This window comes from Phodopus roborovskii, unplaced genomic scaffold (genome assembly GCF_943737965.1).
Source record: "Phodopus roborovskii unplaced genomic scaffold, PHOROB, whole genome shotgun sequence".
NCBI classification, from domain to species: Eukaryota; Metazoa; Chordata; class Mammalia; order Rodentia; family Cricetidae; genus Phodopus; species Phodopus roborovskii.
In genome coordinates, this window is record NW_026126558.1 from 17,700,748 (window position 1) to 17,717,849 (window position 17,102).

General features: G+C 43.7%; 1 protein-coding gene across 2 annotated transcripts in view; it reads right to left on the minus strand.

Moving 5' to 3' along the window:
- Positions 1–10,170, minus strand: part of Pdpr (pyruvate dehydrogenase phosphatase regulatory subunit) — a 42,484-nt gene extending 32,314 nt beyond the window's left edge. Inside the window, exons 1-3 of one of the 2 annotated variants that reach the window (XM_051201756.1) lie at positions 9,962–10,170; positions 3,299–3,575; positions 1,598–1,731 (exon numbers count right to left, since the gene is read on the minus strand). In XM_051201756.1, the coding sequence (XP_051057713.1) occupies positions 1,598–1,731; positions 3,299–3,522 (358 nt within the window). In that variant the 5' untranslated portion in view covers positions 3,523–3,575; positions 9,962–10,170. The remainder of the gene's footprint in view (positions 1–1,597; positions 1,732–3,298; positions 3,576–9,961) is intronic. The other variant, XM_051201755.1, reaches the window with a different exon arrangement.
- Positions 10,171–17,102: the final 6,932 nt, after the last annotated feature.

The following is a 17,102-nucleotide window of genomic DNA, read 5'->3' on the forward strand; positions in this document are numbered from 1 at the left end:
TGATACACTACAAGGAAACGAGCAGGTTAAAGGCAATACCCTGTACTCCCTGGCCCAACTCTTCACTATTCCTCATCTCTTTGCTGCCAGTAGGGGACTCTATACTATGATCTAGAACTAACCCTAGGCTAGCTTAACTTATAAAAATGAAGCCTATGCTCCTAATCCTCCTTAAATCTAACCAGCTGAATACAAAGCTCAGCAACACACTAGTAATTCAGTTAGTGGACTGGGAGTCAGTGCTCCACCCTGGGCCCACTCTATAGACCTACATCTGACTCAAACTCTAGATAATATTTGACTCAAGCACCTTATGGTGCCATCAGATTCAGTCCAACCAAACTAGAGTCTCTCTCTCACTTGTCCCGCACAAAGCAGGTGTCTTCCCAATTAAAGCCTGTAGACAGGGAAATCTGACACTCTTTTCTGGCCTCTGAGGGTACATAAACACATGTACATACACACATACAGACGCAGACACACACATATACATAACTAAATCTTAAAACCAGGTACCAGGTAGTGGTGGCATACACCTCTAATCCCAGCACTCAGGAGGCAGAGGCAAGTGGATCTCTGAGTTTGAGGCCAGCTTGGTCTATGGAGCTAGTTCCAAGATAGCCAGGGCTATACAGAGAAGCCCTGTCTCAAAACACAAAAGAAAACAAAAAATTAAAAAAGAAAAATTCAATTAAAACAAAAAAGGACAACATAGCAGAACTCCTTTTACTAAGTTTGTTTCAAAGTCCTTGGTAGTCATGTTCAGTTACCCCACAGGGAGTTTGGTGATATTCCCACAGGGCAAGGACTAGGAAAGGAAAAGCAAACAAAATAACAGCATTTCATTTCATTACCCAGAAAACTGAACCATACTCAGTTTCTGGATAATTCATCAATTTTGTACCAACTAGTAGTCCCTTTTCCCATTTTGTCATCAAATGGAATCATACTGTTTATTAGCATTCCTGTCCTTAAAACAGTTTGCTCTCCCTACATACTAGCTGGCCTCCTCACCAGTCCCCAGTACTATTATAATACTATTCATCTTACAATTCTGTCTTCTTTTCCCTAACTACACAGATAATGTTATTTATATATTTTATAATATTAATTGGTGAAGTTTATGAGTTGAACTGTGATTTCACTGCTAAGACCTGAACATATGCTCTTTCTCCTCTTGTTTAGGAGCTAAGTGCTGCCATTTATTATACGAGTGAAATATATCTTCAAAATGACCTCCAAAAACTTTCCATCATGACAATAATGAAAGGATCTGCAGGCCTTGGGTTTAATCCCAAGTACTCCCATCAAAAAATAAAAAAGTTAGAGTCTGAAAATGACCTGGGATTCTGACTATAATTTCTTCTAAAGAAGAAGGTAGCTGGAGAGATGGCTCAGTCGTTAAGAGCACTAGTTGTTCTTCCAGAAGAGGAAGGCAAGCTACATGACCTGCCCAAAGGAACACCCTAGCTTGAGGCAAATTCTCAAATACCAGTCTTAATCATCAGATCAGACAGAGTACAGGACCATATAGCAACTACCACCAAGTAAGGGTTTGGAGACAAGAAGACCAATTAACAGCAGATTACCTACTTACCTGTTTGGATTCCTGTTTCTTGCTCTAACTGATGGTAGAGTTTGTTTGAATAGTCTGCCATCTTCTGTTCAATGCTTGAATGCCTAGCAGTGCTTAGGATGCCAGCACAGAACCTTGTCGAGCCAGCAGCCAGCCTGCAGTACAAATGCAAAATACTGTTAGAAAGATTTACTTGTATCTATGAATATAAGTCCAGTTTCTAGGGCTAGAGAAGTTTCAGCAGGTTAAGAGCACTGGTTGTTCTTACAAAAAAAGACCCAGGTTTCATTGGTGGCATTCGCCTTTAATCGCAGCACTAGTGAGGCAGAGGCTGGTGGCGGATCTCTATGAGTTCAAGGCCAGCCTGGTCTACAGAGTTCCAGGACAGGCTCCAAAGCAATACAGAAAACTGAACTATACTCAGTTTTGGTTTGGTCTCCAAAAACCAAAAAAAAAGACCCAGGTTTGATTCCAGCACCCAAATGATGGCTCACCTATATCTCCAGCTGGACATCCCTAAATTCTAGAGGCAGAGACAATCAGATCTCTATGAGTTCAGGACAGCCAAAACAACAGTGACACTCTGTCTCAGCAGTTAAGAGCACTTGTTGCTCTTGCGGAGGAGCTGGGTTTGATTCCCAGCACCTATATAGTGGCTCAGAGCCATCTTCTGGCCTCAGAAGGCACTAGGCATGTATATGCTATTCAGACATACCTATAGGCAAAATAGCCATACATATAAACAATAAATAAATAAATAAATGACCGGGGAGATGGCTCAGTGGTTAAATGAACTTACTATTCTTCTAGAGGACCTGAGTTTGATTCCCAGCACCCACATGGCAGCTTACAACCACCTATTAACTCCAGCTTATTTGATGCTCTCTGGTATTTGCATTCACACACATACACAAACATACACACAATTAAAAAAAAAAAAAAACGGTCGATGGATATTGGCGGTACATGCTTTAATACTAGCACTTAGGAGGCAGACGCAGCATGGTCTAGAGTGAGTTCTATGACATCCAGTGCTACATAGTAAAACCCTATCTCAAACAAAAAAAAAAACAAAAAAAACAAAAAACTTTACCCACTCCAAAAAATAAAGGTGGAGAACTATCCACACACATATACACCCCATATTATAACAGTCTTTTTTTAAAATGTGTGTGGGTGTTTTGTTTACATATATCTGTGTACCACATGTGTGTCTCGTGCCCACAGAGGCCAGAAAAGGGTGTCAGATCCCCTGGAACTGACCTGCCATGTGGGTGCTGGAAACCAAACCTGGGTCCTCTAGAAGAATATCTAGTGCTTGTAACTGCTGGGCTGTCTCTCAAGCCCAGTAAATCCAAAACTATACTGAATTAAATGTAAATTATTAAAATAAAATGGGCAGAATGTACCACTTCTGTTCACCTCATGAACACAGGATTCAGCTGTGCTATGTGAAGAGGCTGTCAGCACAGAGTAAGATGAGCTGGGCTGTGAAAATATGTCCTTTTAAAACAAAGTTGGCATTTGCTACCTCTCTAAAATGCAGAAAACCTAAGTGCTAGAACATTTCTAACCATAGTGCAGAATTCACCTGGGTCTTCTCACACTAGTGTACAACATTTAGATTAGCTACAGGTCTGACATTATGGAAAAGACAGTGAATGAAGGAACCCTGTACTGTTATTGCAGCCAAACCCCAAGTCAAGCCAATTTGATCCTTACCTGCCCTGCTCCAAAAGGACAATATCCTGCCACCCCATTTTGGAGAGGTGATAGGCCACGGATGTACCCATGATTCCACCCCCACAGATGACCACCTGGGCCTGGGCAGGCAGAGCGACAGAATGTGACTCGGCAGCTGATGTGCTGCTTCTTGCTGATGACCAGGTTTGCCATCCTGGGCTAGTTCTTTGTCTTTGGACAATGGACAGCAACCGGTAAAGCATCACCAACTGGGAATTATGTTTTCACTCAACTGAGAAGATCCAAAGAATTCAAACTAGAAAGAAAAAACAGACATTTTTCACTCCATTCAACTTGGTTCTTAGGACTAATGAAAAAAGAATTTAACAAAGAACAATAGCCACTCACTTGACATATATCTGAGGACCTATGTTTTAGAGTCTGCTAAAAAATAAACAAAAACTCTGCTAAAAAAAAACAAAACCAAAAAACAAGCCAGGCACAGTAGTACATACCTTTAGTCCCAAAGGAGGATTGAAATCTAGAGGCAGAGGCAGGTAGAACTCTGAGAATTCAAGGCCAACCTGGTCTATATATAAAGTTCCAGAACTACATAGGGAGCTCCTGTTTCAAAAAGACAATAAACACACACACACACACACACACACCACCACCACCACCAACAACAACAACAACAATAATAATAAAAAAGCATAAAGAAGCCTAATCTGGGTATAGTAACACAGTCTATAATCTTAGCACTTGAGAAGGGGAAACAGGAGGATCCCTAGAAATCCAAGGTCATCCTTCAGCTACACTGAGAATTCCAGGTCAACCTTGGTTGGAGATCTAGTCTAAAGATAGATACTGACAGACAGGGGAACATAGACAGAAAGAAAAAGAGCCAGTGAGAAAGCTTAGTGGGTGAAGGCACTTTGCAATGGAGCCTCATAACCTGAGTTCATCACCTGTAATCCAGTACAAGAGCCAGGGAAATGAAAAAACAAAGAATGGAGTCCTTAGGAAGAGAAGAGGCAGGACCCAGAACCATGTGAAAGAGGCCTGGACTAACCCCCAAAAAAACAGTAAAAATAAAGTATTAGACACCTTTCCATGGAAAGAAAGAAAGGAGTTTTCGCTTATATTTACACAGAAGTCATACATATTTCTTTTTTGTTTTGTTTTTCGAGACAGGGTTTCTCTGTGTAGCCGTGGCTGCCCTGAAACTCACTCTGTAGGCTAAACTGGCCTCAAATTCATGGAGTTACACCTGTCTCTGCCTCCTGAGTGCTGGGACTATGGTGTGTGCCACCATTGCCCAGTTAAGTCATACATATTTCCATAAGATAATATTAATAGCCCAGATGGGCAGTGGTGCACGCCTTTAATCCCAGTACTCAGGAAGCAGAAGCAGGCAGATCTCTGTGAGTTCAAGGCCAGCTTGGTCTACAAAGCTATGTATGTATATTTTTTCTTTTGGATTTTCAAGACAAGATAATATATATCATAAAGAAAAGGGTAAAGGCTAAGATCATCAGGAAAAGGATCATACTCAAAGTAGGATTTAAATTGAGCCTTGGAAGAGTAAAGTCTGCACCGAGTCAAAGACATAGGAAACACACACACCAAAGACAACAGAACAGGTCTGACTATCATATCTGCTTAAAATAGCAATAAGAAATCAAGTGAATTCTAGGTAACAGGAACTAAAGGAAGAACCCAACCACAAGAGACTAAATATTTGATCTGGTGTGGTCCAGTATACAATAAGTTACTACTGACTTTAAAAAAAAAAAAAAAAAAAAAAAGGTAAGATTTTAACAAAATTCAACAGAAATACAGAGAATTGTCTAAGTCTCAAGAAACTAAACGCTGACCTACAGCAGACTATGCCAGCATTACAGAGCTTGAGACACAGGGTGGCAGATATGTAGGAATCAAGAGCAGCACACTGCTAGTAAAGCTGCCACCACCTCCACTGCTGGGTTTAGACTCCCCATTGGCCCATGTCCTCTAAGGCCAAAGAGGTCACCACCAAAGAGGACTCTCAGAACTACAGTCTTTTTTAAAAATGTCTTTTAGATTTTTTTTTTCTTTTTTTAAGATTTATTTATTTATTATGTATACAGTGTTCTGCCTGCAAGTATGCCTGCAGTCCAGAAGAGGGTACCAGATCTCATTATAGATGTGTGTGAGCCACCATGTGGTTGCTGGGAATTGAACTGAGGACCTCTGGAAAAGCAGCCAGTGCTCTTAACCTCTAGAGCCATCTCTCCAGCCCCTTAGATTTATTTTTATATATTTATATTTTGGGGAAGGCATCCTAGGTGTTTAAGAAAACAGGTTGAAGCTGGGCAGGGGCGGTGCATGCCTTTAGTCCCAGCACTCAGGAGGCAGAGGCAGAGGCAGAGGCAGAGGCAGAGGCAGAGGCAGAGGCAGAGGCAGAGGCAGAGGCAGAGGCAGAGGCAGAGGCAGAGGCAGAGGCAGAGGCAGAGGCAGAGGCAGAGGCAGAGGCAGAGGCAGGCGGATCTCTACGAGTCTGAGGCCACCCTGGTCTACAGAGTGAGTTCCAAGACAGGCTCCAAAGCTACAGAGAAACCCTGTCTAAAAAAACAAAAACAAAAACAAAACAGGTTGATCAGCCAGCACCACTTGGAGGCAGAGGCAGGTGGGTCTCTGAGTTCAAAGCCAGCCTGGTCTATAGAGTAAGTTCCAGAACAGCCAGGGATATAGAGACTCTGTCTCAAACAAACAAACAAAAAGCAGGCTGAGCAAGCTATAGGAAGTGAACCAATAAGCAGCACTCCTCCATGGCCTCCACATCAGATCTTGCCTTCAAGTTCCTGCCATGTGTTTCTTCCCTGACTTTTCTGGCTGATGGACCTTGTGAGCTGTCATGTGGGTACTGGGAATTGAACCCTGGTCCTCTGGGAAAGCAGTCAGCATTCTTAACCGCTGAGCTAGTTCTCCAGCCCCAGTGCTGACACTTTTCTCACCAAAACACTCAATTTTCTGGTTTCAAAGGATAGATCTCTCACATCATCACACTTTTGTTTTTCCTGGAATTCACTCTGTACACCAGGCTGGCCTTGAATTCACAGAGATCTGCCTCCCAAGTGCTGGGACTGAAGGTGTGTGCCACCAATGCCCTGCACATCATCATACTTAATTACAGATTATTCCTTCCCACTTGCACACAGGTTTCCAGTTTCATTACTATAGTTCCTGGCTCACATCTCTTTACTCGAGGCTATCTTCTACCCTGAGCCTTCCCATCTTTCCCCAGGGTGATTTAAATGTCACCATGATGCATGGCATAACCCAAGAATCCTACACCCCACAGGGAAAACCAAGCACATCCAAATGTAAACACCCTCCCTTCCTCTCCATCTTTCCTACACTGTGTCACCAGTGGCTCCACACACTAGAATCCAGAGTGTCACCTGGGTTCCTCCCTTTCTCATCTCTCTTACCCAGTCATTTCTCAGGCTCTTCCCTGTCTAGTCTACTTCCTAAATCTACCTCTCTCCAAATGTCCTGCCAACATATGAGGAAGCCTTGAGACTTACAGCTCCTACTTTTAGTGACTTTTAGTGAACACCTTTCTCCTACACACCTAAATCCACACACAGGAGTAAGTGAGCTGTCTTCCACAATGGAAATCTTATTTCGAGGCCCTTCTCTCAACCTTCCCATGACAGGCGATACTTGCAGGAAAAAGTGAAAGCTCCTTACTACAGTGTACAACGTGGTTTAATCTCTGGTCTCACTATTCTTCCCTCTCAAACTCCACTAAGTTGGAGCAGACTACTAATGGTAACTCCTCAAACAAGTCAGGCTTAACTTTCTCCTGCATGCCTGGGCCTTGTGTGCACTGCTTCTCTAACTAGCACAGTTCCTGCCACTTGTCTGCCAAGCAAAGGTATCTCTTCAGAACACAGCCTACATAATAGTGTATTTGGATAAGGGAGTCTTCTGTGTTCTTCCAGAACAGAACTTTTTATCCTCTCCAATTATCTGTAAGTCATTTGAGTGGAGGAGTAATTCAGCAATGCAGTGGGGGAATCCAAGCTCTACAGGCACATGTAGGTGTTAAATCTCCTTACATCTCATCACCTGTATGACTCTGAACAAGTTTTTGTGTGTCAGATTCCTTATCTGTTATATGAGCTAGAAATAGCTATCTCACATGGTTGTGGAAAGCCTAAATCAAACAATGCAATACAAATGGGCAATTCACGTCAACACTCCAAAGCTGTGGGGTGGGGGGCAGAGAAGGAGGAGAAATAGAAAGAGAGAAATGCAGAGAGAGAGAGAAAGGGAGGGAGAGAGAGAAAAGGAATATCGTTCCTTCATTAAATAGAACTCCAAGGCCAGTCAGTGGACAACCGTATACCAGCTATGAGAAGGTAAGAGACAAAAACAGAAGAATTTAAGATCATCCTAGAAGATGTATCAAGTTCAGGCTAAATGAAACCCTACCTCAATGAACATATATAAGGCTCAGACGATGCGACAGCTATGCAAGCATGAGGTCCTGAGTTATGATCTCTGATATTGGTTACAATATGCAAGACATTCCTAACTATTCAACTAATCTAAGCACAGCCCTAGAGGGTAGACATGATGTGTGTTGTATACTTTAGGAAACTCAAGTATAAAAGTATAAAAATTATATAAAGTGACTACTATATAATCCAAGATTAAACTGCAAATCTAGCATCAGAGCCTACTATTTATCATGATTAATACTACTGCTTTTCTTTTTTGTTTGTGTTTTGTTTTGTTTGAGACAGGGTGGCACTTTGAAGCCAGTGACCCAAAACCTGCTATGTAAATCAGGGTGGCTTATACCTCACAGAGATCCACCTGCCTCTGCCTCCCCAGTGCTGGGACTAAAGGCATAGGCCACCACAACCTGCTCAAATTGCATTTCAAAGAAATCCAGGTGAGCAAAGACTAAACAACTGTAAGGCAGAAGCAGGAGCTCATTCTCTGGCTAGAAAAAGAGAATTGCAAAGGTTAAAGAAATGTAACAGAGTATTCTTCCCTGAGAACCCCTCCCATTCTCCAGAGGCCTTTCTCACTTTTTCTTAATAAATCTATATTCACTCTGCAAGAGAGAAAACAAACAAACAGGCAGGCATTTCAAGAAAAAAATAAACCATGTCCAGTGCTCAGCCTGATAGGCCAAGAAAAAGACTGTTGACATTATGCTCATCATAACCTTTAAGAGTGAAGAGACGAAGGAATTAGGAGTTAAAATACACCAGGAAAGGAGAGCTAGAGAGACATCTCAGGGGGTAAGAGTACTTCTTGCTCTTGCAGAGGGTCTGCATCCAATTCCCAACACCCACATGGGGGCTCACAACCGTCTGTAAGTTCAGCTCCAGTGAATCCAATACCCTTTCCTGACTTTCGTGGACATCAAGTTTGCACACAGTGTGTACAGACATAAGTGAAGGCAAAACTTTCATAAATTAAATGTAATAGTAATAAAAAAAAGAGTACTTAAAAAGACTTAAAAGTACACCAGGAAGAGAAGGTATAAGTGTCTACTCCAGAAGGTCTGGCAGCAAAAACCAAAGCAAGGTTCCACAGGAAAAGGAGGTAAAACCAGGAAAATGGACACTAAAGGTGTCAAACTTGTTCAAAATGAGACAAGAAGGTTTAAAATTTTTAATTTTCGTTAATGAAAATAACTGTATCTCTACTGGACAGAGTAACGTCTAAACAAACTCTGACTAGTTCTGCTTAGATCCAACGCCAACAAGTTGACAGCTCTAATCTGGAGTAATACTCCCATCTGTAATCCCACCACACCGAATGCTCAATCAGGAGGAATGTCCCGGGTTCCGGTGAGCCTGGGCTACACTGTGAGACCCTATCTTTAAAAGACAAAACCAGTGACATCTCGTTAACAATTCCTGAATTCTTCCTCTGGTAGCAGGATGAGGCACGGGTCACAAAGAACGAAGGCGGAATGTAGACGCATCTCTGCCACACGCAATTCAGTGGAATCACCAGGACAAGCTTAATAGAAACAGAATCTGCCTCTGCAGTCTGATGCTACGGGTTCAGGGTGCACGGGATGCTCAAGAGAGTTTAAGAAAAAATGATACAAGTCCCTGCCGTCCTGCTGCCACTTAAAGCGGACCACTTAACGATATCTTTCCAACTAGACCCTCGACCACACGCCATCCCTATACATGAAGATTGCAAGACTGAATAAATGCTCAAAGTGTGCTTGGAGACCGTGGACTCGAACCTCTGTATCATACACAACAGTCCCTCTCAAGCCACCCATTGGAATTCCCACCGCCCTGATTTAATCTCTGACAAGAGTTGGTAAAGCGCAACCGAACAGCACGTTTCTAGGCGGGAAAACAACTCCACCTGTAGACAAGCAGGGAGCACAGCTGGCTGTGACAGCAGGTGCGTGCCCGTCCCAGCTGCGGCCAGCCCCGAGGCCCAGCCACCCCGGGAGAGCCCGCGCGAAGGCCCGGGGCAGCCGGCGCGGGTTTCCAAATCCGCACAGCCCCGCTGACTGAAATCCTGGAGCCCAACCGCACCGCACCGCCTCAGAAACCAGGAGGAGAAACAGGAGCTGGAAGCCATAGGCAGAGGACAGGGGCGTGGAGGACACAGGAGCTCACCGGACGATAAGGCCGTCGGGACTAGCAGGTCGTCGGCGCCTCTTACCTCAGGGGCCCGCAAGTGCGGGCAGCGCGTTCAACGACGCCCGGCGGAAGTGAAGTGCAGCACAACGGCTGATGAGGGTCTGCGCGGGCCGGAAAGCGGGACCGGGCATGAGGAGGGGACCGGACGCAGAGCGGAAAGTTCCGGGGCTGCACCGGCCCCCGACCTTCCGCGCTTTACGGCCCGCGGCAAGGGTAAGGCGGGAGCGCGCGCCAACGCACCGTGACGTCACCGCGACGGACCGGACCGCACGTGGGCTTGTTTGGGTCTCGCCAGGCCCCGCCCCTCTCACGACTCCTCCCCCTCTGTCAAGATGGCGGCCTGCGGGAGGCCCCTAGGTGGCCTCGCTCTTAGCTGTCCCGGCTCCCGCCCAGCTCCATTTCTGCTTAGGAGCCGGGCTACAGCCTCGACCTAGCGTGGGCAGTTGTGGCGATCGTCTTCCGCCAGGCCTGAGCCCAGGTCCTTCTGCGGTACGTCCGCAGCCCACAGACACATTTCAGGCCGGGGTCGTGCTATTTTCTGTCCCTGCACATCACTGAAAGCCTTCCCGTACTAGGCTTTGGCAGAGCCCGTCGCAAAGCTTATTCTGCGGGCCTGGTCGGACCTCGGAGGCCGAATCAGCCGACCTGACTTCCTATCTTATTCCTTGCGCCTTCCCGGCTCGTCTCTGCCCAGAGGAAGAGGCATTGTTTACTCGAACTTCGGAAATGTCTTCTACCTCCCATTCCCTCCAACTCAGTCACATTACCCAATTTTCTTCACAGAACTCATCACTAGTTCAAATAGATGTGTTCGGTACCTGCCTTTACACTGATGTCGACGCGGCCCTCTGATCTCCTGAGGACCAAACCATACTCGGGTGCGGCTTCTTAGCACCACCAACCCGCGCCTGGCACATCATCCAATAAGTCCTTCACAACGATACCAATAGAAATGCTGTATTTTGGACAATGCTCTCTAGTTTCCATTCTCTGGACCAAGCTTATCTTGTCGTATAAGCCAGCCTTGAACGTTATTGCTAGCTATGTATGACCTGGCATTGTGTTAGAGTGGGTGCTGGCTATGAACGAGAAAAAAAAAAAAAAAAAAAAAGGAGCTAAGTGATTCACACTTGCCCCCCCCCCCAGCACTTAATAGGTAGAGGCAGGATTGTCAGGCCTGCAAGGTACTCTTTTGCTAATAGAGAGTGCAAGATGAGTGTTCACTATAGAAATCTTGTGTATGGAAGGAAAACATCCACAGAAAGGCACAAACATTGCAAAAAAAAAAAAAAAAAATCATAACCGTATCATCTTATGCCCCTAGTAGCCAGGCTGCAGGCATCTTCTTGTCATGAAGACATTCATTCCACAGCTTGTGTGGTTTATTCCCAACTCACTAGACAGTGAATTTCCACAAGTCTGCCCGGATGAACTCTGACTATGAAAGACTCAACTCTGCCCTGCTCCTTTTTTTTTTAAGTTTTTTTTTTTTTTTGTTTATCTATCTAAGTTTATTTGTACTGGTGTGTATATATGTATGTGTTTTCAAAGACAAAGTCTTATGTAACCTAGACTAGATTCAAACTATGTAGCAGAAGATGACTTTGAACTAATAGTCCACCTGCCTCCACCTGCCAAATGCTAGGTTGGTAAGCTTGCTTTACTACACATCTAGCTCCCCTTGTTCCCCTGATACATAAGAGTTCAAGGAATTTGAAATCCCCTGCTAGATAAAGTCTTTCATATTTTAGCTACGTATTTAATGTTATCTTTCAAAAAAAACAAAAAAAAAAGAAAGGAAGAAAGAAAGAAAAGACACTCACCTATCAAAAGCATTTAGGGGATAATGTTTTTTATGCAATTTGGGGAGACTGGAAGATAGATTTGTTTGTTTGTTTGTTTGTTTGTTTGTTTTGCAAGCCATCTGCTTCATACCATTTCCAGGCATACAAACTTGGAAGAAACCTAGTTATCTACAGGAAAGAGTGAATGCAGTGAAGTGGTATGTTATATATTGTGTCACACGCAGTAAGTACTTCCTCCATCCATAACTATTATTAACTATTACAAATTGCTAAATCTAGGAGCTGGAGAAATGGCTCAGAGGTTAAGAGCACTGGCTGTTCTTCCAAAGGTCCTCAGTTCAATTCCCAGAAACCACATGGTGACTCACAACAATCTGTAATGAGATCTGGTACCATCTTCCGGCCTGCAGGCAAACATGCAGGCAGAACACTATGCATAATTAATAAATAAATCTAAAAAGAAAAAAAGGAAATTGCTAAATTTAAAATCTCTTTGCACTATCAAAGGTAAGATTTGTTCTCCGCACTTTCTTAAAACCACCAGCACAATTTTGGGTAGATTCAAGAGGATTGAAGTGGATTTTCCTCCATTTACTTGTTACATGTTTTTGCTGGTACTAGGGATTGATCCTAGGCTAATCAAGCTAACTATCACCAAGTGACAGCCCCAGTCCTATCTTTATAGTTTTGCCTTCTCTTTTTTATAAGTGGTGTTTCTTGACTGGCTCCTGACTTCTCTATGCTGAGGATCCCTTGGAGAATCAAATATTTTGCATGAAGAATGCTTCTTGGAAGATTTGGATGCACTTACCATTTTGTCCTTTGCATCCTTGTTTATCTGTTTGTCAAATACAGAGATTGCAAAAGTAAGAAGACATTTTTAGCACCTGTTTCTAAAGAGCCATGTCAGGATATTCTTTGGATACCAAGAACTGGAGTCAGAGCACCTTTCCATAGGCTGGTTCTAGTGTCTTGCATTCTGAAATGTCTGGTATATGTAGTTAGTAAGAACCAGAAAGAAAGCCAGGCATGGTGTTACATGACTTTAATCCCAGCACTCAAAAGAGACAAGTGGAACTCTGAGCTTGAGGCCAGCCTGGTCTACAAAGAGAGTTCCAAGACATACAGGGCTGTTACAAAGAGAAACCCTGTCTTGGGGGATAGAAAGGAACAAGAAAGAAGAAAAGGTTATCTTGAAATATAGGATCCCATCACCTCACACAGTCTCTTTGGTCAAATCTTGGTATGTATTGGGTACCACTATAATTATTATAATATCCTGTAACTTATTTGTGCTTATGAGCAGTATTTCTCCTCAACCCACTTCTGCTCCTTTGTAGAGTTAGCATGTGTCGTGGAGAACATTCCAGATGCCCTGCTTAGCAGGGCAATAGTGGCGCATGCCTTGATCCCAGAGCTTGGGAGGCAGAGGCAGGTGGATCGATGTGAGTTCAAGGCCGGCCTGATCTACATAGTGAGTTTCAGGACATCCAGAGTTACAAAAAGACATCCTGTCTTGAAAACAACAACAACAACAAAAAAAAAGAGGCTAGCTCACTGAGTGTTCAGGGTAACTAAGCATTTCTGCCCTCTATAAATTTGGTATTAACTATTGCTTCCAGCCATCTAGGTTTCATTTAAGATTTTTTGCATAACTCTTGTCATGCTCATTTTTAAATGTCCTTTTTCTGTAGTAACTTGTTATCTGCCATTTCAAAGTATACCCTGCACATAAAACTATTTGCACCCATGATACTAAATTGTAAGGTTTGGAAACCAAAATAAAGAAGGTACACACTGACTCTGACTCTGCATGCAGTGTTGGACTGACTGTGGAGAGAGTATCTTCCTTTCCTCCTCCTCCAGCTAGTGTTGCTGTCAATACACTTTACCCCAGTCTACCCTTGACTTACAGAAAAGACAGATGGGACCCTGCCCAGCATATATCTCAGCCCATGTTCATGTTGATGCTGAATGAAAGGTATATGCACTATACCTTTCTGAGGACCTTGTCTGAGACGAGCCACTGGCATACTTTCACTACCTGTAACTTCCATGCACTTTCCATGGTTTGTGCATGGAAAAACCATGTGGCATTGTGGCTGCACCTGCTGGGTGGCGTGCATCTATTGGGTCTGTGTCAAACTGCCTAATGATTTTCAGATGTCCATCATCTCCCTGTGGCTTCATGTAGTTCCCCACCCCCATCTCTCTCCAGGGTCTCATGTAGCCCTGGCTAGCCTTGAACTCACTATATAGTCAAAGATGGCTTTCAACTCTTGATTTACCTTTTGAGTGCTGTGATCACAAGCATGAACTACCATGTCCAATATCCCCAGTAAGTTTTTATAAGGATGCCAGTCATACTGGGTTAGGGCACACTACTGCTGCAGGACCTAATAACCTCAAATAAATCTTTAAAGACCATTCTCCAATTACAGGCACTCTAAGACCATGCTAGGTGCTAGGGCCTGAGGTTGGCTCTGAGCTGGTTCTGTCTTGGAGCTGCCTAGAGAAATGTCCACTTGTCACCTCTCCTGCTGTGCTGGGGAAAGTTCTGAACTTAGAATCCCCCCTTTTTTTTCCAAGACAGGGTCTCACTATGTACCTCTGGTTGTCCTGGAACTCACTCACTCTGTAGACCAAGCTGGCCTCAAACTCACAGTGATTCATCTGCCTCTGACTCACACCTGTTCTGATTAAAGGCTTTCAGCTCTATGCCCAGCTGAATTTAGAATCTTAAGACCCTGATTGCCTCTCCAGTTGTTCTGGAAGAGCCCTCCCTTATCTTAAATACTTGATACTGAGCTCATGAACACCCCATCTCCTTGATAGAGCACTTCCTTTTCAGGCAACTGGGCCTCCTTGGTATCCCCACTGTCTTCTTTTCTTAGTTTTTAAAAAGCTTTTTAAATTTAGTGTTTGCATGTATGCATGTTTCTCATTCCTGTAAAATCCAGAGGATGGTATTGGATCCTCCAGAACCAGAATTATGGATAGTTTTGAACCACCACATGAATGCTGAGAACAAAGTTTGGGTCCTCTGCTAGAGCAGCAAATGCTCTTAACTGCTGAGCCATCTCTCCATCTCTCTACCTCCCCCTTTTGAGACAGGATATCACTATATACCTCTGGCTAATCTAAAATTCGATATGTAGACAAGGCTGGCCTCAAAATCAAAAAGATCCACTGCTCTGCCTCCAAAGTTCCCACCTCCTGGCTGTTTTGCTTTCTGATATCCCTTTATTTGTTCATCTGTTGCATGAACTTTTCCTGAGGAGATACAAACGTCTAATCACCTCAGATAATGCACAAGTGACAGAGAAAAATAATGATGCCATCAAAGTCCAACTTGGCAAAGAAATGAATTTGTTTGGCTTACTTACAGAACATGGTTGAGGGTTTGCTTCTGGGAACAAGAGTGATCCCCAAAAGTCTCAACCCAGCATAGATGACTTCCCCACAGCTACACAGATGGTATGCCTCTCCCGTTACTTCTACCCGCAGAATACTCAACACCTCCCAAAACCATGAGACTTCTTGCAGCAGGGACTGGGTTGCATACAGCTGACAGGGAGGTGTAGGAAGTAGTAGCTGGGTGTTGTAAAGTTTTTTAAAAATTATTTGCCTGAGCCAGGCAGTGGTGGAACATGCCTTTAATCCCAACTAGGGAGGCAGAGGCAGGTAGATCTCTGTGATAAAAGTGAGTTCTAAGACAGCCAGATATATAGAGAAACGCTGTCTTGGAAAAAAAAAAAAAAAAGATTGTTTGCCAGTCTTAAAATGAGAATTAACTGTAATTGCCTCACAGACTAGATGAGATTCGTTTCTGCCTATGACTTCACACACTGAACACTAGGTGGCGCTGAGGTTCATGGATTGAAGTGACCTGACCTGCATTCCTTCACATTGAATAAACTCTATTAGGATTAACTAGAATCCCAAATCAGACTAATAAAATCTCCCCATGAAGGCGGATAACTCAGAGTGTCTGCTACCATAGAGGAGGACTGATTTTTCAAGTCTGTAATCCCAGACACTCAGGAGATTACTGCAGGACTGCAATTTGTTTTATTGTTTTACTTTGTTTCTTTGTCCTGGTTGTTGAGTGTGGTGTCAATAATGACAAGGTTTCTTGTAGCTAGGACTGGCTTCTAATTTGCTTTATAGTGAAGGATGATCTTGAACTACTCGCCCTCCTGCATGCACCTCTGAATTATTTGGATTAAAGGTATGTGCCACCACATCACCTTTACATGGTGCTGGGATTTTATGCGTCCTTATGCGTCCTTAACGAACACTAGCTACACCCTAAGCCCAGGACTGCAATTTCAAAGCCATTCTGGGAAATTCAGTGAGAATGTCTCAAAAGAGTGGAAAACAAAAACATAACAACCCAACAACAAAAAGTGGATGGGAAGACTGGGAATATAGTCCCGTGGTAGAGTTGTCCTAACAAGCATGGAGCCTTAGGTTCAATTCATAGTAAAAAAAAAAAAAAAAAAAAAAAAAAAACAAAACAGGAGCTCGGTATGGGCATGTACACCTGTAATCCCAGTACTTGGGAGGCTGAGACAAGGGTATTGCTGTAAGTTTGAGGCCACCCTCAGCTACATATTAAATACCAAGCCAGCCATGACTAAGACCCTGGCACACACAGAGGGACACAGACACAAAGAAGGAGAGCTGGGGAGATGGTTCAGTACTTTATCAAGTACTTGCTGTGCAAGCATGAAAAGCCAAGTTCAAATTCTCATAAGCTAGACACAGAAGTACACCTCTATAATCTCAGCACACCTACAGAGAGATGGGAGGCAGAGACTGGAGAATCCTCAGAAACACATGGGTCAGCCAGCTGGGCATACACAGCATTCAAAATGAGAGAGAGATCCTGTCTCAAGCTAGAAAGCAAAGATTGACACCTGAGGTTGCTTTCTGATCTCCGTACACATGCCACAGGACTCAAATGCTCACATTCACACATAGAAATGCACACAAATATAAAATTAAAGGTCAGAGTCGGGTGGTGATGGTGGCGGCACACATATTTAGTTCCAGCACTCGGGAGGCAAAGGCAGGCAGATCTCAAAGTTCAAGACCAGCTTACTCTATAGAGGGCATTTCAGGACATCCAAAAGCTGCACAGAGAAACTGTCTTAAAACAAAAACGCTAGAAGGGTTGGTTGCTCAGTGGTTAAGAGCACTGGTTTCTGTCTAGAGGACCTAGGTTGTATTCCTAGCACTCACATGGTGGCTTACAACCTTCTGTAACTCTAGTTCCAGGATGTCTAATACCCTTTTCTGGCCTCTTTTGGCACTAGGCAGGCACACATGTGGTGCACAGACATACATACAGAC